Source organism: Poecilia reticulata, chromosome 21 (assembly GCF_904066995.2).
Source record: "Poecilia reticulata chromosome 21, P_reticulata-male-v2, whole genome shotgun sequence".
NCBI classification, from domain to species: Eukaryota; Metazoa; Chordata; class Actinopteri; order Cyprinodontiformes; family Poeciliidae; genus Poecilia; species Poecilia reticulata.
This window is the reverse complement of record NC_088850.1, coordinates 288964-310683: the sequence shown is the minus strand read 5'-3', so window position 1 is coordinate 310683 and position 21720 is coordinate 288964. Positions and strand designations below refer to the sequence as shown.

Genomic DNA, 21720 nt, shown 5'->3' with positions numbered 1-21720 from the left:
TCCTCCAGGGCAGCAGAGGGCGACAAAAGGCGCCACGGCACCACTTCCGGGGTGAAAAATCCCCTTCCGGTGGGTAAAAAACAAACCGGACCGCGGTGACTCCAGCAGAACCTAAGTGGCTAACCGTGGCTGCTGAATGAACAGGCGGTTCAGTTCGGCTCGGCTCAGTCGGTCAGTATGGTGAAGTGTGTGGTCTCCGGCTGTCCGAACCGGGTGGACGGGTCCAATCACGGGGTGTTCAACGGAACCAAGAAACAATTCTTCACGTTCCCGCGAGATCCAACAAGGGTCAAGGTAGGTCCAGTTTCATACCGGTACCGGGATTTAGAAGTTACGGTCCGGTTCGGTCCACTTAGTGAGTTAGAAAGTCAAAGTTACTGAGGTTGCACAAAGACCTGGAGTGGACCACAGTAGAACCGGACCAGTTCCAGTCTAGATTTAGTCCAGGCCAGGAACCGGCCCCCGCTGGGTTTCCCTGGAACCGGTTCATCAGGTCCAGAAGGTCCCGGAGGTCCAGATCAGGATAATGGTTCCGCTCTGTTTGGAGTATCAAATGACAAACTGGACTTGGACGACATGTTCTGTTTGGTTCTCCGGTGCTGTTTTGGTTGTTCACTGGAAAACCACGTGACCTTTGACCTCTGAACCCAGAAAGAACCTATCAGGACTGACCTGACAAAGATCCGTTTAGAGAATGAATCAGTTCCAAAGAGCCGGAGCTGGTTCTGGTTGGGTTCTAAATGGGTCACTGGGTCCTTCCAGGTGTGGCTGGCGGCACTGCGGCAGGCGGACCAGCAGAACCAGAACCAGAACCTGATCTGTGAGGACCACTTCCTGCCGGAGGACATCTTGTCGGGTGACGTCAGCACCGACGCCATTCCCATCATGCCTCCCTGCCTGGACGGGCCGCTGGACCTGTTGGACCGGTGGGGAGCCGGGTCGGAGGACGACGAGGACCAGTGGGTCGGAACCGCTGGGCCCGGTGAGGAAGAGGAGGATGAAGGCTGCCTCCCCTTTAACACCAAGATGGCTGCTGCAGCACTTCCTGCTCTGGACCCAACAGAACAGGTCAGAACCTCCAGCTGGACATTTACTGATCTGACCGACCCGGTTCTGCTGGATCAGAACCGGCCCAGTTGGCTCCCAGTAGAAATGATGACTGCTGTTCTGTTCCCACCTGCAGAACCCGGCTCTCAAAGCGGTGCCAGAAGGTCCGACTCTCAGGTAAGCGGTTCTGGTCCGGTTCCATAGTGGTTCTGTCAGAAGTAACTCCTTGTGCGGATAGGAAGAAAGTTATAAAGGTTAGAGTCCTTGTTAAACAGAGATTTAACTAAAGGGTTAGAGTCCCAGTTGACAGTCTCAACTAAAGGCTAAAGGGTTAGAGTCCCAGTTGACAGTCTCAACTAAAGGCTAAAGGGTTAGAGTCCCAGTTGACAGTCTCAACTAAAGGCTAAAGGGTTAGAGTCCCAGTTGACAGTCTCAACTAAAGGCTAAAGGGTTAGAGTCCCAGTTGACAGTCTCAACTAAAGGCTAAAAGGTTAGAGTCCCAGTTGACAGTCTCAACTAAAGGCTAAAGGGTTAGAGTCCCAGTTGACAGTCTCAACTAAAGGCTAAAAGGTTAGAGTCCCAGTTGACAGTCTCAACTAAAGGCTAAAAGGTTAGAGTCCCAGTTGACAGTCTCAACTAAAGGCTAAAGGGTTAGAGTCCCAGCTGACAGTCTCAACTAAAGGCTAAAGGGTTAGAGTCCCAGTTGACAGTCTCAACTAAAGGCTAAAGGGTTAGAGTCCCAGTTGACAGTCTCAACTAAAGGCTAAAGGGTTAGAGTCCCAGTTGACAGTCTCAACTAAAGGCTATAGGTACGGCTCTTGGAGCCCCCTTACTTTGAGGAGACCCCATAAGGGTAACTCCTCGTGCGGATAGGAAGAATACCTCCAGAAAGAATAACAAGAATTTTTTTATTTCTTTTCTACGTTTTAATGATGTAAAGGCCCCCGGAAAACGTCCCAGTTAAACGACATTTAACTGAAGTCCTACGGGGTTTTAATGTTTTTATCTTTTTTTTTAATCTCTTTTTCTTTCTCACTGTTTATTTAATGTCACCTGCTGTTTTTATTTTAATTATGTAAAACACTTTGAAACGCCTTGCTGCTGAAACGTGCTATACAAATACAATTTGATTGATTGATTGATTGAAGTTTCCGGGCCGGTATTGACTCGTGTCTCCCTACAGCCAGCAGCAGCAGAACGGGCTGATTCGGACCCGGGAAGGTTGGTTCTGTCGAGTGGCGGTGGCGTCCGTGCGGTTCTGCGGGTCTCTAACCGGGCCGTGTTGTCCCCAGACGTGTCACTGCTGGTTCTGACCCGGCGGTTCCTGGACCTGTTCCTGACCGCGCCGGACGGCTGCCTGGACCTGCGCAGCGCCATCGCCAGCCTCAGGACGCGCCGCCGCCGCGTCTATGACATCACCAACGTGCTGCAGGGCGTCCAGCTCGTCCAGAAGGAGTCTGTCAACCGGATCCGCTGGATGTGAGTGGTTCTGGTTCTGGGTCTGCCGCTCTCATGTGACGTCACACTTCCAGGAACTTGATAGCCGACAGCCATCTTGGTAGGCGGTTGCTATGGAGTTACTATGACAACACCAAACAAGCCACAGGCTTAGGAGCCCTCTCCTCGTTTCTGACTTCTAAACTATTTGAGTTCATTACTTTCTGAGTTCTCCACTGTGGAATACTAAGATTAGCATCAGATATTTGCTGCCATTGTTTACTAGCTTGGCTAATGTAGCTTGTATCTGCTAGGTAAGACGGACCTGTAGCCCAGCTGCTGCTGCACGTTCGTACTCTGCCAGTCACCTGAACCTCATTATTCGCCTGCAGAGATCGTTTGTTCTTTATGAATCTGTTGAAACTTTGATGGTGTCGCCCGCGGTTTCCAGGTGAAGCTCCTCCATGTTGCACCCTCACTAGCTCACTAGCTAGCTAACTTTATCGTAGCAGCAGATGTCAACATCCTGGCAGCTATTTTGTTCATGTATATTTCTCCTCATTGGTCCAAAGTGTTGCGTATTTTCTGTTATGGCTATGCTACGCTCTGCGCTGCCTACCAAGATGGCGGGTCACTTCTTGTTTGGGAACTATGAATTAAATCTGGAGTCATTCGGAACCGGTCACATGGCTCCGGTGTTCTGTTTATCTGTGCTACCCGTAAATACGTCCTACCTGTGGAAGTTTTGTTTCCTGTTTTATTTCAAAGATTACGGTAAGTTTTATTGAATTCATTTTATTCCTGCTTCCCTTAAGCTGCTGCATCACTTCATGTTTTTAGTTTACATGACAGCAGCTTCAAATATATTTATAAGCTTTAGTTTGCCGTCTGAAATGTCTTTACTGTAAACTAGTCATTGTTTGGCGGTTAATCAGGACAAAATACGTTGTTTTGTGGGCTTTTTGTTCCTATACTTTAAAATATTTTAGTTTAATTATACCCTTTCTTATTAAACTTTGCTAAATACACGTTGGTAGTGATGTGGGGTTGAAGCTGTAATATTAACCGTATCCCATCATTTCAGTGACCTGCGCCGTTCGGTGGACACATTGAGGCTGCAGTGATCTGTGTTTAATTTAATTTAAATCTGATACTGTTTTATTCTCAACACCAACGTATTTAAAATATTTTAACAGGTAGGATATTTTAATAAAAGGGTCAGTGCATACATCTATAGCTTTTCATTTTAACCGGGTAGGATATTCTGATGAAGGAAGTGATCTTCTAGTGGTTTTGTCGTAAATTGTTCTGATGCTAAGCTAATGCTAAGCTAACCGTAGCTGCTAAGCTTCCACTTCAGCCACTCAAAATCCAATATATTTAACATTATCGACCCGCTGTAGTTTGTAAACATGACGGTAGCAGATTTAGACGGGCAGCATGGACAGACAGACTATCTGTGATAGGGTAGGAAAACCTGACGAGGTAGCACAGATGGTCAGAACACCGGCCCAAACCCAGAAAAACCCAGTTTCCTTGCTTCCTGTCTGCGAGTGGTTCTGGTCGGCTCTGATGAATCCGGACCTTCAGGTCGGACTCGGTTCCTCCTTTCTGAACGAACAGATTCTGAACCGTTTGAAGGTCCAGTTTGTTTGCTGTGTATTTCGGACCTGTAACGCGACCAGAACCTCAGTTTCTCCCAGTATCTCCAGTGAAACCAGTATGTTGTGTGCAGAGGAAGCAGCCCCGCCTCCAGCTACCTGGGTCAGAACCGGGCCCGGTCCAACATGGCCGACCTGAAGCTGGTGGAGGAAACTCTGGACTCTCTGATCCGGACCAGCGCCGAGCAGCTCTTCCACCTGACCGACGACCCGCACAACTCCAGATATCCTTCAGCCCGGTCCGGTTCGGTCCGGTTCAGAGTTTCTGCTCCTCCTGGATGATACCAGGGGGAGCAGGCTGATGGTTTTAACAGGTTCTGGTCGGTTCTGAAGGGTTCTGCTCACTAGTATTGGAACCCATGAAGTTGAATATTTACTGAAGTAAATTGATCCAGTGAAACATTTTCCCTAAAGACAAATGAGGAAAACGTGTTGTGGTGTCGGCGTCACCATGGAAACCCAATCGGCTCACCTGCTGCAAATCAGGACCATGTGATGAACACATGTGACATGAATTAACCAATGAATGATCAAGTTGGTGCTTTAAAAGCCACCTGTTGGTTCATCTGCCTGAGGTCATTGGCATCTGACCTCCAAGGATATAAAGACCTTCAAAGACCTCAATGTCTCTGTTTCAATGGTGCGTAACGTTATTAAGGAGGTTTCCAGGCAGGGAGCGGTCAAGAACCTCTCTGGACCTCGCTGGACGTGGGGCAGGAGAAGAACTGATGAGACCAGCCTGGAGACCCTGGAGACGAGCCTGGGGTAACCTGGAGAAGCCTGGAGACCCTGGAGACCAGCCTGGGGTAACCTGGAGACCAGCCTGGGGTAACCTGGAGACCAGCCTGGAGACCCTGGAGACCAGCCTGGGGTAACCTGGAGACCAGCCTGGGGTAACCTGGAGACGAGCCTGGAGACCCTGGAGACCAGCCTGGAGACCAGCCTGGGGTAACCATGCCAACTAGAACCTCAGTACCCACCAGCTGGATGGGTGGAGGCCACTCAGACTCCATTGCTGTAGAAGAGCCGTAAAAAGAAGGACTGACCTTCAGCAGAGAACCTGGACGGACGTCTGGCCTTCTGGGACGTTTATGGACAGATGGAACGAACAACGAAGCCCTGAAGGAAAAGAACACCAAGCCAACAGCATGGTGGAGGATCCATGATGCTGAGGGCTGCTGGACCGAATCACAGGCAGAAGATCATCAAGCAAATAGAGAGCAAAATGTTTTGTAAAAGAAACTGAGGAGGAGAAACGGGAGGAAGGAAAAACCGAACCGATAAAAACGAGCCGATAAAAACGAACCGATTAAAAACGAGCCGATAAAAACGAGCCGATAAAAACGAACCGATTAAAAACGAGCCGATAAAAACGAGCCGATAAAAACGAACCGATTAAAAACGAGCCGATAAAAACGAGCCGATAAAAACGAGCCGATAAAAATGAACCGATTAAAAACGAGCCGATAAAAACGAACCGATTAAAAACGAGCCGATAAAAACGAGCCGATAAAAACGAACCGATTAAAAACGAGCCGATAAAAACGAACCGATTAAAAACGAGCCGATAAAAACGAGCCGATAAAAACGAACCGATAAAAACGAGCCGATAAAAATGAGCCGATAAAAACGAGCCGATAAAAACGAACTGATTAAAAACGGGCAGCAATGATTCCTGATCTCAATGAAAATCTGTGTGGATTGAAAGAATCTGCAAATGTTCAGGGAGACGAAACAGGAGCAGCAGGAAGTTTATGGGTGGAGATGAACGTCTGGAGGAGCCGGACCTCGGTATTTGGTCCGGTTCCTTTGGGCTGGTTCCGTTGGGCTGGTTCCTTTGGTCCGGTTCCTTTGGGCCGGTTCCGGTGGTCCGGTTCTGTTGGGCTGGTTCCTTTGGTCCGGTTCCTTTGGTCCGGTTCTTTTAGTCCCGTTCCTTTGGTCCGGTTCCTTTGGGCCGGTTCCTTTGGTCCGGTTCCTTTGGGCCGGTTCCTTTGGTCCGGTTCCTTTGGGCCGGTTCCTTTGGTCCGGTTCCTTTGGGCTGGTTCCTTTGGGCCGGTTCTTTTGGTCCCGTTCCATTGGGCTGGTTCCTTTGGGCTGGTTCCTTTGGTCCGGTTCTATTGGTCCCGTTCCATTGGTCCGGTTCTTTTGGTCCCGTTCCATTGGGCTGGTTCCTTTGGTCCGGTTCCTTTGGGCCGGTTCCTTTGGTCCGGTTCCTTTGGGCCGGTTCCTTTGGGCCGGTTCTATTGGTCCCGTTCCATTGGGCTGGTTCCTTTGGTCCGGTTCCTTTGGGCCGGTTCCTTTGGGCCGGTTCTATTGGTCCCGTTCCTTTGGTCCGGTTCCTTTGGGCCGGTTCCTTTGGTCCGGTTCTATTGGTCCCGTTCCATTGGGCTGGTTCTTTTGGTCCCGTTCCATTGGGCTGGTTCCTTTGGGCCGGTTCCGGTGGTCCGGTTCCGTTGGGCTCAAACTGAAACGTCCTCCATGTTGGCCGTTTATTTCTGAAGATCTGCTAAACATGAAGGGAACCAGTGATGTGAGCAGGACCCTCGGACCAGAACCGGACCAGAACCCTGATGGAAGGAGGGAGGTATCAGGATCGGTTCTGGACCCTCCACCGTCTCCAGGGTTCTGGTTCTGGTCACGGTCCAGCCTCAGAACTTGTCCCTCTGCCTTTGGATCAGAACCGGTTCTCCTTGACGGCGGTCCGGTCCAGGCTGGCCTACGTGACCCGGCAGGACCTGGTCGGGCTGCAGAACCTCCAGAACCAGACGGTTCTGGTGGTGAAGGCGCCGGAGGAAACCAAGCTGGAAGTTCCGGCTCCTACCGAGGTGAGCAGAACCACAGAGTGGGTCGGGCCGGGTCACAATCAAACTGAGGTTCTGTTCTGATCCAGGACAGCATCCAGATCCACCTGAAGGGCGGGACGGGTCCGATCCGGGTTGTGACCTGCGACGCTGGAACCGCTGGAGAAGTGGGCTTTTCTCCCCTGGAGGAGAGTCGGATCAGAACCGCTGAGCTGCACGCAGGTAGCTTCAGAACCGAGCCGGGTCCACCAGAACCTCTGACCTATTGAAGAAACCGGTGAGTTCTGGGTCCAGGTTCTGGTTCTGTTGGTACCTCAGAGGTTTCAGCTGAACCAGAACCGGGTTCTGCTCCGTTTGGTCCCGACTGAATAGTTTGGGTCATCAGAAACTCCAGAACCTGGTGGTTCTGATGACGCCCAGCTGTGATTGGCTGACTGGTGATCAGGTGACCCCTGTTCTGGTTCCAGGTCAGCAGAACCGGGTCCAGAGTGCGTAGCTCCAACCGGGCCAGCAGGGGGCGCTGCAGGCTGAGAACAGGAGGAACCATCCACAGAGGAACCGGACCGGAACCGGAACCGGAACCAGGAGTGAAGTGATACTAGGAGCTTTATTATGATTTTTATTTTTTCCTGTTTGTTTGGTTCTGGTTTTGTTTTGAGCTCAGAACTTTCTGACAGAACCGGGCCGGGATGTTCTGAAATAAAGAGTAAATAAAACCTGGACTGGTTCTGAGTCTCTGACCCGATCAGCTGCTGCAGCGGATCCCTAAAAGGTTCTGACCCGCTGGACCGGCGGTTAACAGAACGACAGAACCAAGCCTGGACCTGCAGAAACTGGATCCCGGTTCTGAACTGGGCCTCTGGGTCCGACCCGTCCTGGAGGAATGAAACTGAGCAGAACCAGAACCGACTGGACTTTCAGTCCGTTTATTATGGAATGTTTCATGATTCTGTTCGGGTCGCACATTTCATCATCACAATACAGCAACACACACTTCCTGTCCCATGCCGGTTCTGTCGGTTCCGGCTCGGTCCGAGTCGCCTCAAAGGGAAAAGTTCTGCCGAGCTCTGGTTCTTCCATCGCTCTGCTGGCCTCTGATTGGCTGGACGGAGTTTGTTCAGGGTGGGCGGAGCTAAAACACTTCCTCTTCCTCACAGCCGTAATCTGGAAAACATGGATGCATTGGTTGGTTCTGGTTCTGGTTCTGATGGGTCGGAAAGTTGTGGACCGACCTCCAACCAGCCGCAGGGCGCTGACGCAGTCTTCCTCTGCCTCCTCCTCCTCTTCCTCTGTCTCCACTGGGGGCGGGGCTTCGGCAGGGGCGGGGCCTGGGTCAGCTGCAGGAGGAGCTTCAGGTACGGCCTCTGAGGCCGTTTCCATGACGACTGCTGTTTCCACCTGAAATCGGTTAAACAAAATGGAGTCAGGAAGAACTGACTGACTCGGGGTGTCCCGGTCCGGTCCGGTCCGGTGATCCGGGGTTCACCTGCAGAGCAGCTTTCTTTCTCCGTGGTGTGGAGGAAATGAGGCGCCGGAACCTGGAACAGGAAGCAGGAAGTTGAGCTCTGATCACGGATCAGGCAATCGATTGCTCGGGTCTGATACCTCTTGGTCATCATGGTGGCGCCGGCGGACAGGTCTGCGTTGGCGTCGCCGGCCTTCCTGCGGCGGCGGCTCAGGCGTTTGCGCGGGGCGACGGCGGCGCCCTCTGGGGGCTCGGAGGCGGGACTTCCTGCTGGCTGGTTCAGGTCTCTCAGGACGTCGTAGTTGATCTTACTGGAGATCTTCTTCCTCTCCAGCATCTTCTCGATGGCCTCGCCCGCCGTGGCCGCCTCAATCTGCTCTCGCTTCTTGTATTTCTTCTTCTGCAGACGGGGAAAGGTCAGAGGTCAGAGCAGGCAGCCGGCCCCTGGCATGCAGACTGGTAGACCCCGTTTCCAACCTTCTCCTTGTAGGTGCCCTGCTCCTTCTCCTTGGTGATTCTCTCCTCCTTCTCTGTGAACACAAGCAGCCAATCAGGATCCTCCGTGTTTAATCAGCCAATCAGGATCCTCCGTGTTGACCGGTCCTCACCCTTCTGCTCCCTCAGGTAGTCTGCGTTCTGCTTGGTCCACAGCTCAGTCTTCACCTCCACCTCATTCTCGTTCAGGATGTACTGCAGCAGACAGCAGCAGCCAATCAGAGGCCGGCGTGGTGACAGCCAATCAGAATGCCTCTGACTGGAACCAGGCGCTCACCTTATCGATCTCCTGATCGTCGATTCCTTCCAGGTCCAGCTCGCCGCTCGGGGATGGATCCTCTGGAAAACAAACCCTCAGTGACATCACAGCTACATGGTCACGTAACCATGGTGATTTTTCTTTAAAGGTTTATTGGCTCTAGTGGCCTTTCTTTAGTGAATTGGCAGGAAGGTGGGTAATGAGAGAGGGAAGAGGCCGGGAATCGAACCTGCGACGGCCACGTCCAGGACTTCCATGTGCTTAACCGCTGCGCCACTGCAGCACCTCGTAACCATGGTGATTAATGATTTAACTAGTTACTAGTCTGTAACTAATGGTGGCTTTATGACCCACTGATGGTTTAGTAAAGTTACTGGTTTTATAACTGTTAATTGATGATGTAATAACTGTTAATTGATGATGTAATAACTGTTAATTGATGGTGTAATAACTGTTAATTGATGATGATGTCATAAATGATGTAATAACTGTTAATTGATGATGTTTTTCCACATGGTGATGGAACAGTTCCTGATTAGTTTGTACCGTCTGGGTTCTGGTCCGGTTCTGGCAGATTGAAGGTGTGAAAGCTCTCCTGGAGGCCCAGGCTGGCGTTCCCCAGGATGGAGGCCAGAGGGGCGCCCTGGGCGGGTAGCCCGGCTCCCTCTGTTTCCGCTTCCTGTGGCGCCCCGCCCCCCTCCTCCTCCTGGATCACCTGACACAGGAAGTCCTGCGTCAGCCGCTGGGCGGCGGCCTGCAGGTCGGCGTCGTCCCCCTCCTTGTCCTCCTTGTCCTCCGGGTCGGACGGAGAGGACAGGACGTCCTCATCCTCTGGATCTGAAACCAGGGAGAGCAGCGGACTTTACCTCTGCTCAGGATAAGGAGGGAAACCCTGAGGAACTCCATTTCAAGCCGCAGTGATGCCTCGTCTAGATCCGCCTTCTGTCTCCCATAACAGAACCAGAGCGGATGGAGCCTGAATAATCTATCTGGTTTCTGCTCTCCGTTCTGGTTCTGGTGGAGCCGTGCTTATGTGTGACCAGGTCTGGATTGGACCTGCTGTGGTTCTGGACGGACCCATTTCCTTGGCGTAGGTGGCGTAGATCCCCCTGAGTTTGGGCCGGCTCTTTTCCAGCTCCGTCTCGATCTCCTCCTTGTAGCAGCTGATTTCTCCTGGCGGAACCAAAGCAGACAGAGTTGGACCACCGGCTGCTCCCGCTCAACCCGGTTCAGCTTTCCTGAAGATTCCCGGCCTGACCTTCGACCTCGTCCAGCTTCCGGGCCAGCTCCTGCTCCAGCTGCAGAGGAGGATGTTAAATCCACTTCAGTATTTGATCTGAATCTATCTGTGATCAACTGGTCTCCCCTGGCTAACCAAGGTCCAAACTGAGCATGCTCAGAAACATTCATCGCTTTAATGCTCCTGGCCAATCAGAGGCCAGGGGATCTACCTGCTGCATCTTGACTTTGTGCTGGCCGGCAGTGAAGGACGGCGGATCACATTCCTGCTCCAGATCCACCCGCATGAACTCATCGATGGTCAGCTGACTGGTGGGCGTGTCCTCAAACTCTGTTAGCCTGCAGGGACAGGAGGAGGGATCTGATGGGATCCACTGACCTCTGGCAGTAGATCCCTGTGATATCACTGGATCCCTAGGAATCTGGTTAAAATGATCTTTATCTGCAGGGATCCCCTGGGATCTCACTCACCTCTTCCTCAGAGTGGTCTGGCACACCTTCACCACGCCGATCACGTCCTTCACCGAGCGCCGAAACTTGTGCATCCGAGCCGCTACCAGGAGAGCTGGGGGGGGGGGGGGGACGTCATGAGCTGCATGAATGTTGCTGTTGCCATGGCAACAACCATACCTGCTCCACAGAGCCCAGACGGTCGGCGACCCGTGTGCATCCAGTCCCTCTTCATCCTCTGCACCAGGCGGAGCGCCGTCATGGAAACCTCGTGGTTCTTGTCTCCAAACTCCAGCATGTGAGCGAAGCGAGGGATGTACAGGCACGGGTCTGAGGGGGGGCGGGGGGGGGGCAGGGGGGTCAGTCACTGCAGGCTCCGCCCCTTCAGGTATTGATGCTGCTCTACGCTGCAGCAGGTACCTGAATAAACTACCACAACCTCACTTGGCTCAAATGTTCCCATGTCTGACAAATTCAAGATGGCCGCCATAGAAAATGTATATATTTATCACCGATGATGAAACTATGACTGCTGGAATCATGTTTACTGATACTTTTCTATTTCTGCATTAAAATCACTAAAATGAGTTTGGTGTGAAGTCACTGCTCATTTCCAGACCGGATCAGAACCAGAACCTCATCCACTGCACTCACATTCATGGGTCAGAACCAGAACCGTCCCTCTCCCTGCAGGCTCATGGCTCCCCCTGCTGGAGGAGCGCAGGAAAACAAGCTGGACCCAAGATGGCGGCGGGAGGCGGACAGCAGCGCGAGGAAAGGTTCTAATCCGGACCGAACCGAGGCGGGTCCAAAAGGTAACACACAGATGTAATGTGCACGAAACGGACGGGTTCGGTCCGCTTAGTAAGCCGCTGCTAAATGACCACAGAACCGAGCAGCAGAACCGGACCACAAGCTGGTTCTGGAGTCAGAACCGCACCGTTTTGGTTCTGCTCTGCAACCGGACCGGGTGTCTGCTGGGCCCGTCAGTTCGGGATAAAACGGAAAGGTCCTGCGAGGTTCCGATAAAGGATGACAGCCGAACCCAGACTGGATCTCCAGGTCTGATCCAAACAACAGGATCAATAATCAGGGATTCCAGGATCTGCTGTTTGGATTGAACCTGCAGAACCTCCAGGCTCGGTTCTCCAGAATCTCCCGTCTGTCCGGTCCAGATTCCCACCAGGGCCGGTCTTCTTAGGGGCCCCAAGAGAACCGTATTGAAACATCACAGAATAAATCCTGACGCTGAAACATGAAACTTATTCACTTGTTTCTGTCAATTTTGAGTTAAAATGACGTTTAAAACCAAACTGGGACCAGCAGAACCAACCGGACCGGATTGGTTTAGGCTCTTTGTGCTCCCAGCTGTTTGGATAATCTGGATTATAATCCGTCTGACCTGGACAGGAAGCGGCCATGTTGTGATGGGAGGAAGAGGAGGAGATGGCAGCGGAGCTTTTCTCCACCAGCCTTCCTCACGGCGAGGATGAGGAGGAGGAGGACACGAAGAAGAACTTCGTCCAGCTGAGCGAACCCGAGGAATCCGCCGAGCGGAACGCCATCGACGATGAAGATGATGATGATGATGATGAGCGACTCAGCTGGCAGGGAGCCCACCCCACCCTGAGGGAGAGGTAAACAACAACATGGCGGTGTGGGCGGGGCTTCACCACTTCCTGTGCTGAAGACAAACATCACATTCCACCATGTTTCGGTTTATTTAGGTTCTGGTCCCAGTTTGGACCGGTTCAGAACCATAGATTACTGTCAATGTGAACCGGGTCCAACCGGGTCAAACAGCACCACTTTAAACTCAAACGACTTGAACAGCACCCCCTGCTGGCAGGTGAAACGTTGGCAGGTGACACGGCGCCCCCTGCTGGCAGACGCCCCCTGCTGGCAGGTGACACGTTGGCAGGTGACCGTTGCGCCCCCTGCTGGTTTCTGTTTGTCTGCAGGAACGCTCTGATGTTCAACAATGAGCACATGGCCGACATCCACTTCATCGTGGGTCCGCCTGGAGAAACGCAGACGGTCCCGGCTCATAAGGTACAGAACCTGGTCCGGAGCGATCCTGTGCTCTTGGTGTGGTACTGCCGGCTGGTTCCGACCCATTTCCTGTCTGTGTTCCAGTACGTCCTGGCGGTCGGCAGCTCCGTGTTTGGAGCCATGTTCTATGGAGATCTGGCGGAAGGACAGTCGGAGATCCACATCCCGGACGTGGAACCAGCTGCTTTCCTCACCCTGTTGAAGTGAGTCCAGACGCGGTTCCAGAACCACCAGAACTGTTTGGTTCAGAATGCTGCAGATGAAAGTCAGACCCAGACACAGGATGTTCACAGCAGTTCTGACCCATTCAGGCTGATGTAAATCTATTCACATTGGGTCTGACCGAGTTCGGACCTTAGTGTTGACTCACTAAGTCTTACACAGGTTCAGACTGAATTGGACCTTTTCAGACCGGTTCAGAGAGGTCCAGTCGCTTCCTCTGACGGGTCTTGAGCCTCGTACAATCAGTAGATGTGGTGTCTTCACTAGAAACCAGCAGAACCCAGGAGCTTCTTATCCGGAACCTTCTTCAGGGTTCTGGTCCACAGTAGATCTGGGTCAGAGGTCTCTAATGTCCCCTCCTGTGTCTTAGGTACATGTACAGCGATGAGGTGGAGCTGGACGCCGACACGGTTCTGGCCACGCTCTACGCCGCCAAGAAGTACATCGTCCCTGCCGTGGCGAAGGCGTGCGTGGGCTTCCTGGAGACGAGCCTGGAGGCCAAGAACGCCTGCGTGCTGCTGTCCCAGAGTCGGCTGTTTGAGGAGGCGGAGCTTACGCAGCGCTGCTGGGAGGTGATCGACGCGCAGGCCGAGCTGGCGCTGCGGTCTGAAGGGTTCTGTGAGATCGACCAGCCCACGCTGGAGATCGTCCTGCAGAGGGAGACACTCAACATCCGCGAGGCGGCGGTGTTCCAGGCGGCGTTGAGCTGGGCGGCGGCAGAGTGCCGGCGCCAGGGACTGGCAGTGACCCCTTGGAACCAGCGGACCGTGCTTGGGAAGGCTCTGTACCTGCTCCGGGTCCCCACCATGTCTCTGCAGGAGTTTGCAGATGGACCGGCGCAGTCGGAGGTTCTGACATTGGCGGAGACCCACAACATCTTCCTGTGGTACACCGCCACCAACAAACCCCAACTGGACTTCCCTGTGGGGAAACGGGTTGGCCTGGCGCCACAGCGGTGCCACCGCTTCCAGGCATCTGCCTACCGCAGCAACCAATGGCGCTACAGGGGGCGCTGCGACAGCATCCAGTTCGCCGTGGACCGCAGGATCTTCATGGCCGGGCTGGGCCTGTACGGGTCGAGCGGTGGGAAGGCCGAGTACAGCGTGAGGATCGAGTTGAAGCGACAGGGAACCCTTCTGGCCCAGAACCTCACCAAGTTTCTATCAGACGGGTCGAGCAGCACCTTCCCCGTCTGGTTCGAACACCCTGTCCAGGTGGAGCAGGACACCTTCTACACGGTCAGCGCCGTCCTGGACGGGAACGAGCTTAGCTACTTTGGACAGGAGGGAATGACCGAGGTGCAGTGTGGGAAGGTGACCTTCCAGTTCCAGTGCTCCTCGGACAGCACCAACGGTACCGGAGTGCAGGGGGGGCAGATCCCAGAACTGATCTTTTACTGCTGAAGCTGGACCTGACGGACTGAAAGGCCTCAATCCAGGAGGGACAGTCTGGTTCTGATGGTGTAGCGGTTCTGGTTCTGACTGATTGATCATTAAAGTTTGTGTGACTGAACCTGCAGTTTTTATCTGATGTAGTTTCCTGCAGCCACCACCAGAGGTCACTGTAGATACACCTTTCTTCAGCAGAGAGCATGCTGGGAAATGTCATTGTGTGGGTCCAATCCAGTGGTTCCCAGCCCTGGACCTCAAGGCTCACGGACCTGCATGTTTTAGAAATGTCCCCGTTTAAAGCAGCTGATTGCAGTTCAGCAAACACCTGAAATCACCTGCAGGGCAGTGAGCCTTGAGGTCCAGGGCTGGGGACCACTGGACCACTGGACCACTGGACCTACCGCAGGCTCTGCTGCACCTGACCAGGGTCATCAGGTCATTAAGGCTCCGGAGCCCCGATCTGCACCAGGACCAGCTGATGGAGCCGTTTCATTCCAGGGTTTGTACCTGAGGCTCATCTAAAGCAGAGAGCTGGAGTTTGACACACCTGGTCTAATCGCTGCCGTTTAGCTAAATGTGACGTGTTACAGGTGAGTCATGTGACCTGATGCCACAGGACGTCTCACCGATGGCGGGCGCGTTGATGCACAGCTCCCGAGCCAGCAGGAGGAAGGTTTTCCCCAGGATGTAGACGTTCACCTGGACACAGAACACACCGTGATTGGTCCAGAGCTCAGGGACGGTCTGTGATTGGTCCAGAGCTCAGGGACGGTCTGTGATTGGTCCAGAGCCCAGAGACGGTCTGTGATTGGTCCAGAGCTCAGGGACGGTCTGTGATTGGTCCAGAGCTCAGGGACGGTCTGTGATTGGTCCAGAGCTCAGGGACGGTCTGTGATTGGTCCAGAGCTCAGGGACGGTCTGTGATTGGTCCAGAGCTCAGGGACGGTCTGTGATTGGTCCAGAGCTCAGGGACGGTCTGTGATTGGTCTAGAGCTCAGGGACGGTCTGTGATTGGTCCAGAGCTCAGGGACGGTCTGTGATTGGTCCAGAGCTCAGGGACGGTCTGTGATTGGTCCAGAGCTCAGGGACGGTCTGTGATTGGTCCAGAGCTGCATGCTTGTCGCTCTTACCTGCAGCAGGTCGCTCAGGTCCAGTAGCATGTCTGGAGCTCGGTTCAGGAAAGAAACGGGTCGATTCCTAACTGAACGATTGGATTCATTGAGTTCTGAACGGGTTCTGCTGATCCGACTTACAGGGAAGAAAATCCAATAAAAAATAACATTTTATTAATTTCTTCTGTTTTTACTTTAAAGGAAGATAATTTTTTATTTAGAAATATTTTCAGGATTTGATTTTTATTGGTGTGTTTAAGTAGAATAAAGATCCTTTTTATTTTTCTGCTTCTTATTATTTACATTTTTCTGATTAACTTCCCTTCGTTACATTTGTTGCTTCTGAGCCAATCAGGTTTCAGGTTCTAGTTAGAGAGAGATTAGTGATTTGGGGTAATCGCACATTTAACAAAAATGTTAAAAATTTAAGATGTAGGAAGAAAAAAACGTAGAACAAATTTTTATTTAGAAAGATTTAACGTACCTTAATCTCAATAAAATAAAAAAACTCAGAATATGGAGGCTAAAATCTAAGATGTGGGAAGACAAGCAGCAGGGCAGGTGGCTGGTTGCTAGGATACGGGGCGTGCCTTCGGTGCGGCACACCAGGTAGAGGCAGGCGGCGATGACGTGCTCCGTCCGCCGGCCTCTGGTCAGGTGTTTGCTGACGACCAGCTTGAAGAAGTTGAAGGCCGTGTCCAGGCAGTGCTGGTTGAGCTGCAGCTGGCTGCCCAGCTGCTGGATCTGACGCTTCCCTGCACACACACACACACACACACACACACACACACACACCTGGAGTCACACCTGGAGAAGCGTCCCAGATGAAGACGCGTCCTGAACTCACCGTTCTGCAGCGTCTGGGCTCTGGACTCCTTTCCGACGCCGGTGTGGAAACCAGAACCGAGGAGTGGAGCTTTAACTGGACCTGCAGCAAACGACTGGTCGTTAAATAAAGCGTCATTTTAACAAAGAATCTCATTTTTAATATGATTCTATATGTTCATATCTAAATGTGTGGCTGCAGGCCGGTTAAAACTTTCATTCTTCTCAGAGCATTTTTAAGACTTAACATGATTACAGTAATGAGGTTACGGTGCTGCTGCAGCTGGAGTTTAGCTCTGATTCCTCCAAGTCAAATGTTTCTGCACCAGATCCATCAGTAATGATTGATGTCCAGCTGAGGCCGGGCGCTGCTCCTCCACTGCCCTCTGATTAGAGTTCATGTTGGCATGAGGCGTCTGGTTCATCTAGTTCGGTCATAAAAACGGTCTTCCAGCCGTTCTCCGGGTTCTTCCGGGTTTCTGGAACCCAGATCTGAAGGCCCGTATGACTCTGAGTCTGCAGGAGGAAACAGCCGCTTCACAAGTTTTCCAGAACATTCCTGACCTTTGACCTTCATTTGTTTGGCAGATTTTCCGTCCGCAGGTGTGGTTCAGCCGGAGTGTCGGGATCGGTACCTGTGGATCCGCGTGGTTTCCACGCAGACGCCTCACCTTGAAGCCGTCAGTCAGTCCTTCTTGGCGCCGGAAGCGTCCGTGTCTCACGTCTCTGATGTCCTGATTCAGACGCGATGGCGGCGCCGTCAGCAGGCAGCTGACCTCCGGCTGCGGTCAAACCATCAGCACCTTCAGGCTTCGCCGTGTTCAGAGCATCGTTTTAGTCTCACCACAACCAGGTACGCAAAACTGTTCAGCCTGTGGCACGAGGCTGATTCCCTCCATTTGTTTAAAAGATGGTTAAAATGCTTACTGTACATTATTTAATTGTACATTTATTTCTTTAGATGTTTGCGGTGATAAATTTGGGCCATAAGGTTTGTACATAAAATTCAACTGAAATGATTTAATCTGAACTGATGTGAGTTTTGGATCTGAGTGTTGCTGATGGAGAAAACAGTCCAGGGACGGACGCAGCTCCAGGTCGCTGACCCTGCAGGGCTGGACGTGTCCACCTGTCCTGAATCCCACCTGCTGGTCCTTCACCAGGCGTTACGGAGCGTCAGTCTGCTCCAGAACCAATCGCCTAGCTGAACGTGGTGGAGCAGAGCTCACCTGTCAGGAGGACAGGTGAGGGTCTCTTGACACAGCTGGCGTTGCCTGGCAACCAGCTGACTGACCTGCTGTGGTTTGGTTGTCAGGTGACCAGTCTTCATGTGGAGGCAGCAGGCGTGGCAGGAGGGAGGGACTCTTCAGGTGAGTCGCTGCTGATGGAGGATCAGTCTGTCTTCAGGAACTGGTCTGGGTTTCATCCCCGGGCTGAACTGGGCCGAAACCTGTGACGGTCGGGTCCAGTTTGTCCTGGTAGCTGATGTCCTGATGGGGCCCAGCGGTGCGGCTGCAGCCTGGTGCTGAGGCCGCCATGCTGGGTGTGGCTCTGAACTCGGACAACTAGCTGCTCTTAATGGGATACGGGTTCAGGCCCTGCCAGTCAGTGGAGAAAACGGGTCTCACCATCAGCGGAGACAAACTGTCCCACAGCGGACGACACGCCTCCACTTCCTTCCACGAACTGGACCTCTGACACGATGATGTTGTCCTCCAGAACCGAGCCGCAGCCCGTGCACACGGCGCTGCCCCGGGCCTGGTCCACATCGATGTCGGACCCCCCGCAGGTCCGGCACAGCCTGGAGCTCATTGCGGCGGTGCCTGAGGAAGAGGAGCAGTTCAGACGGAGGGAAGAACACAGTGGTGGGAGTATAATGCTGAGGGAGCTTCATGATCTGGACCCAAACGGTCATTTAAAAGACAAAAGTCTTGTTTGTATTTGTTGTTTCTGATTGACTGTAAAATGTTACTGATGTTCAGGAAACATGGATGTTAAAACCAACATGTTTCAGTGTGAACACGGCAGGAAGCTCATTTCTACTGGTTCTGAAGGGTTGTGACCCAGTTTGCTTTCTGGACCGGAACAATTCAGATCATCTGCAAATCAAAACAATGAGCTCATGAACCAGAACCAGAACCAGGGTGTTTGGACCCGAACAGCAGCTGAAAATGAGATGATTTACAATCAACTAGATCGGTTCTGATCGAACACCAATGGACCCCAAAGATGTCTTCCGAACAAACCGAACAGTCTGACAGCAAAATCTCACTCGGGAAGAAGAAACCCCTGACCGAGACTCGAACCCACAACCGAACCGGCCGAAGGACGGGTCGGTAACCACTGGACCACCGACGACGGCGGAACATCCCCACTTACCAGGTAAAGTACCGGAACCAGGCGGGAAGAACCAACAGACGGCGGTTCGATTTCTAGTAGCTGGACTTCATGTTCGCCCCATCCGAACCGAAACCACTCAGACTAATGGATCAATTACAGGTTCTGGTTCTGATCTGTTTCGCTTCCCCGAGTGGCGCCCAAATTTGACGTCACTTCTGAGCCAATCCATATCCAGAATCATATCTACGTCATTTTTCGCGCCGCCGCCAGTTCTGTTCGGTTCGGCCGGGGCGGGACAAGCGGAACGAACTGGACTGGGCCATATCAGGCAGCGGTACCGGAACTGGAGTTACTTTCTGGACCCGGCGCAAGCGATGACGTCACGTGCTCAGGCAGGAGGGTGTCAGTGTTGTGACGCTTTTACAAACAAATTTGGTCAGAACCAGAACCGGTACCGCAGAGATGAACTGGGACCAGCTGCAGCTCAAACCGCGGATCATCTCCGCAGTTCAGAGAGGTACCAGCTGCTCCAAACCCAGATTTGAGCTGCTTCTCCCGCAGAGAAGCACCGTGGAGCCGAAGCCTCGGCTTCACTCTCTGACCTGCATCCTTAATGTTAAACTGTGACGTCGGCTTTAGTTAATGAGCCCAAACTTTATTATTTTCCTAATTAAGCCCCAGGTTGTATTTCCTGCTGCCAGGAACAAACAGAACAAGAGGCTGATTAAAGCTGGAGGTTTTCCTCTGGACTCCGCTGCGTTCACTGACCATCACCGTGTGTAGCTCAGTGGTTGCCATAGTAACGTGTTCCCCCTCTACCCCCAGCTCATCTCAAGTCTTTCCGGGAGGTTCTGGTTTCCTCTGAGCCGGATCTTCAGAAAATGACCGGTCTGTCCCGCCCAGATGTCCAGGAGCTGCTCCACGCTGCCGCCTCCGCCTGCAGGACCCGTCAGCCAATCACAGGTTAGATTATCTGATTGGCTCGCACAGTGTGACGTCATGTTCAGGTCCAACAGCAGCGTGTCCATCCCTCAGCCCTCCAGCTGCAACGGGGTGAGTGCCGCAGGTTGGAGTCCGGCCTGCGGCTCGGTACTGGCTGTCCGGTTCTGGACCAGCTGCTTCGCGGAGGACTGCCAGCGGGGGGCGTCACTGAGCTGGCGGGAGCGAGCGGAGCGGGGAAGACCCAGCTGGGCCTGCAGCTGTGCCTGTCTGTGCAGTATCCGGTGGAGCACGGAGGCCTGAGTGCTGGTCAGTGAACGCACCACGTCAGTGACCCTCCCAGCCTTCCATGACCTCTGACCTCTGCCCTCCAGGTGCGCTGTACATCTGTACCGAGGATCCGTTCCCCATCCGGCGGCTGCAGCAGCTGATCTCAGAGCAGCCGTCGCTGCGATCTGACGTCCCGCCATCTCTGATTGGCCGCCTCCGCTTCTCCGACAACATCTACTTGGAACACGCTGCCGACCTGGTGCCTTTGACCTCTGACCTCAGATTGTGTGGCGTCTTTGGCTGACGTTGGCTCACAGGTGTGTTGATCCCCAGGACTCGCTGCAGGTGTGTCTGTCTCGGCGTGCCGCGCTCCTATTGGCCCAGGGCCGAGTCCGGCTGGTCGTGGTCGACTCGGTGGCGGCGCTGTTCAGGTCCGAGTTCCAGCCTGGTGATTGGCTGGAGAGGAACAAGCAGCTGCTCACCGTCTCCTCCATGGTGCATCACCTGAGCCACGAGTTCACCACCCCGGTCCTCTGCATCAACCAGGTGGGTCTCACACACACACACACACACACACACACACACACACACACACACACACACACCTGTCTCCTGTCCTCAGGTGAAAGCTGTCTCAGATCAGTAGTCATGGTTACTTCCTGTTTTTTTATCTGTTTAAGGTCACAGATGTTTTCCACCAACCAGAGAGCAGCTCCAGGTAAACCTGTCCTCCAGGTAAACCTGTCCTCCAGGTAAACCTGTCCTCCAGGTAAACCCGAAGCGTTCTCATCCTGACCTCATGTCTACCCGTCTACCTGCCCAGCTCTCCGTCCTCTTCAGTGAGTCCCGCCCTCGGTCTGGCCTGGGCCAATCAGGTGACGGTTCGGCTGATGCTTCGCCGTCTCCAGGCGACGGTTTCCCGTGGCGATCAGAGCAGCGCTCTGCGCAGGTTGGAGGTGGTGTTCGCTCCTCACCTGGCCCAGAGCAGCCGGGACGTCGCCGTGTGGAGGGAGGGGCTCCGCGGGGTTCTGGACCCGGTTCTGGACCCGGTTCTGGCTCCATTTGGACCTGATGTAGCTCAGCAGAAAATGGTTCTGCCGCTTCGTCTGGGTTCCGTCTGACCCGATGAAGGTGCTTCCTGGTTTCAGTCGGGTCAGAATGAGGTTCTGGTGGTTCTGGTGGGTCCGGCAGCTCGGGTCTCCGGTCCAGACTGGAATCATGTTGACCGTCATTCCAGGTCAGAACCAGCTCAGCCCGTGACGATGCCTTCACTGTCCCCAGGACGTCAGGACTCCCCCTGGGATCCGTCTGCCGCCACCAGAACCTCCATGACCCAGAAACGTTTGTTTACGTCAGAATCAGAACGTAAACAAACAGGAAGTCATCAGGTGGTGACTTCCTGCCTGTGGCCAATCAGAACATCAGACTCGTTTCTCCTGTTGTGTAAATATTTATTTTTAGGGTCAAAGTTGTAAAGTTATTTTGTTCTGTAGAACTGAAAGTGATGATAAATACAGAAACTCCAACCGAATTGAAACGGATCTGATGTTTAATCTCATTTTTATGGATATTTAATGCAAATATTAAAAACTTTATGGATCTGCTGTGGATGATCCAACGAGCCACTGGCGGCTCCGGAGCCCCAGGTTGGAGACCCGTGGTCTGTTTGTGTTGATCCGGTTCTTCTGTACATGAACCGGTTCTGTTTGGTACCG

General features: G+C 53.0%; 4 protein-coding genes and 1 long non-coding RNA gene across 7 annotated transcripts; 4 read left to right on the top strand and 1 right to left on the bottom strand.

The window, feature by feature from the left end:
- The first annotated feature begins 35 nt into the window (after positions 1–35).
- e2f6 (E2F transcription factor 6) lies at positions 36–7666 on the top strand. The gene is made up of 9 exons (XM_008396972.3): positions 36–294; positions 763–1068; positions 1184–1224; positions 2231–2268; positions 2340–2526; positions 4220–4369; positions 6856–6970; positions 7036–7223; positions 7414–7666. Exons 1-8 carry the CDS (start codon positions 178–180, stop codon positions 7213–7215), a joined length of 1134 nt encoding a protein of 377 aa, XP_008395194.1. The 5' UTR covers positions 36–177; the 3' UTR covers positions 7216–7223; positions 7414–7666.
- Positions 7667–7849: 183 nt separating this feature from the next.
- Positions 7850–19003, bottom strand: LOC103457063 (transcription factor IIIB 90 kDa subunit-like). The gene is made up of 19 exons (XM_081602681.1): positions 18836–19003; positions 18085–18279; positions 16479–16559; positions 16213–16386; positions 15650–15681; positions 15146–15218; positions 11035–11184; positions 10876–10969; positions 10617–10743; positions 10424–10463; positions 10243–10338; positions 9712–10002; positions 9184–9245; positions 9020–9101; positions 8889–8941; positions 8552–8811; positions 8433–8484; positions 8179–8344; positions 7850–8110 (listed from the first exon to the last, which is right to left on the bottom strand). The coding sequence occupies exons 2-19, from the start codon at positions 18266–18268 to the stop codon at positions 8079–8081; spliced, it is 2049 nt and encodes a 682-aa protein (XP_081458807.1). The 5' UTR covers positions 18269–18279; positions 18836–19003; the 3' UTR covers positions 7850–8078.
- On the top strand, positions 11195–14640 carry LOC103457062 (BTB/POZ domain-containing protein 6-B). 3 transcript variants are annotated; one of them, XM_008396977.3, is made up of 5 exons: positions 11197–11669; positions 12265–12491; positions 12816–12906; positions 12991–13109; positions 13499–14640. In XM_008396977.3, the coding sequence occupies exons 2-5, from the start codon at positions 12301–12303 to the stop codon at positions 14529–14531; spliced, it is 1434 nt and encodes a 477-aa protein (XP_008395199.1). In that variant the 5' UTR covers positions 11197–11669; positions 12265–12300; the 3' UTR covers positions 14532–14640. The 3 variants fall into 3 exon arrangements, with proteins under 3 accessions (XP_081458813.1, XP_008395199.1, XP_081458812.1); XM_081602686.1 differs by lacking the exon at positions 11197–11669 and adding an exon at positions 12582–12703 and having other exon boundaries at positions 12376–12491; positions 12744–12906; XM_081602687.1 differs by lacking the exons at positions 12816–12906; positions 12991–13109 and having other exon boundaries at positions 11195–11669.
- LOC145549803 (uncharacterized) lies at positions 16887–17893 on the top strand. The gene is made up of 3 exons (XR_014085656.1): positions 16887–17309; positions 17418–17700; positions 17772–17893. It is a non-coding gene; the product is annotated as an uncharacterized LOC145549803 (long non-coding RNA).
- A 39-nt stretch (positions 19004–19042) lies between the features above and the next one.
- On the top strand, positions 19043–21546 carry xrcc3 (X-ray repair complementing 3). Its single transcript, XM_008396974.3, has 7 exons — positions 19043–19313; positions 19622–19759; positions 19832–20044; positions 20110–20264; positions 20339–20551; positions 20686–20723; positions 20829–21546. The coding sequence occupies exons 1-7, from the start codon at positions 19259–19261 to the stop codon at positions 21124–21126; spliced, it is 1110 nt and encodes a 369-aa protein (XP_008395196.1). The 5' UTR covers positions 19043–19258; the 3' UTR covers positions 21127–21546.
- Positions 21547–21720: the final 174 nt, after the last annotated feature.

Excerpts from the sequence above, each read along its gene's own strand:
- e2f6 (XM_008396972.3), top strand. The coding sequence starts at position 178 with ATGGTGAAGTGTGTGGTCTCCGGCTGTCCGAACCGGGTGGACGGGTCC. Across the intron at positions 1,069-1,183 it reads CTCTGGACCCAACAGAACAG|AACCCGGCTCTCAAAGCGGT; the intron begins GTCAGAACCTCC and ends TCCCACCTGCAG. Across the intron at positions 1,225-2,230 it reads CCAGAAGGTCCGACTCTCAG|CCAGCAGCAGCAGAACGGGC; the intron begins GTAAGCGGTTCT and ends GTCTCCCTACAG.
- LOC103457062 (XM_008396977.3), top strand. The coding sequence starts at position 12,301 with ATGGCAGCGGAGCTTTTCTCCACCAGCCTTCCTCACGGCGAGGATGAG. Across the intron at positions 12,907-12,990 it reads AGACGGTCCCGGCTCATAAG|TACGTCCTGGCGGTCGGCAG; the intron begins GTACAGAACCTG and ends TCTGTGTTCCAG. Across the intron at positions 13,110-13,498 it reads GCTTTCCTCACCCTGTTGAA|GTACATGTACAGCGATGAGG; the intron begins GTGAGTCCAGAC and ends CCTGTGTCTTAG.
- LOC103457063 (XM_081602681.1), bottom strand. The coding sequence starts at position 18,268 with ATGAGCTCCAGGCTGTGCCGGACCTGCGGGGGGTCCGACATCGATGTG. Across the intron at positions 11,185-15,145 it reads CATCAACGCGCCCGCCATCG|ACCCGTGCCTGTACATCCCT; the intron begins GTGAGACGTCCT and ends GCCCCCCCTCAG. Across the intron at positions 9,102-9,183 it reads ACGATCAGGAGATCGATAAG|TACATCCTGAACGAGAATGA; the intron begins GTGAGCGCCTGG and ends TGTCTGCTGCAG.
- xrcc3 (XM_008396974.3), top strand. The coding sequence starts at position 19,259 with ATGAACTGGGACCAGCTGCAGCTCAAACCGCGGATCATCTCCGCAGTT. Across the intron at positions 19,760-19,831 it reads GACCCGTCAGCCAATCACAG|CCCTCCAGCTGCAACGGGGT; the intron begins GTTAGATTATCT and ends TCCATCCCTCAG. Across the intron at positions 20,724-20,828 it reads CAACCAGAGAGCAGCTCCAG|CTCTCCGTCCTCTTCAGTGA; the intron begins GTAAACCTGTCC and ends CTACCTGCCCAG.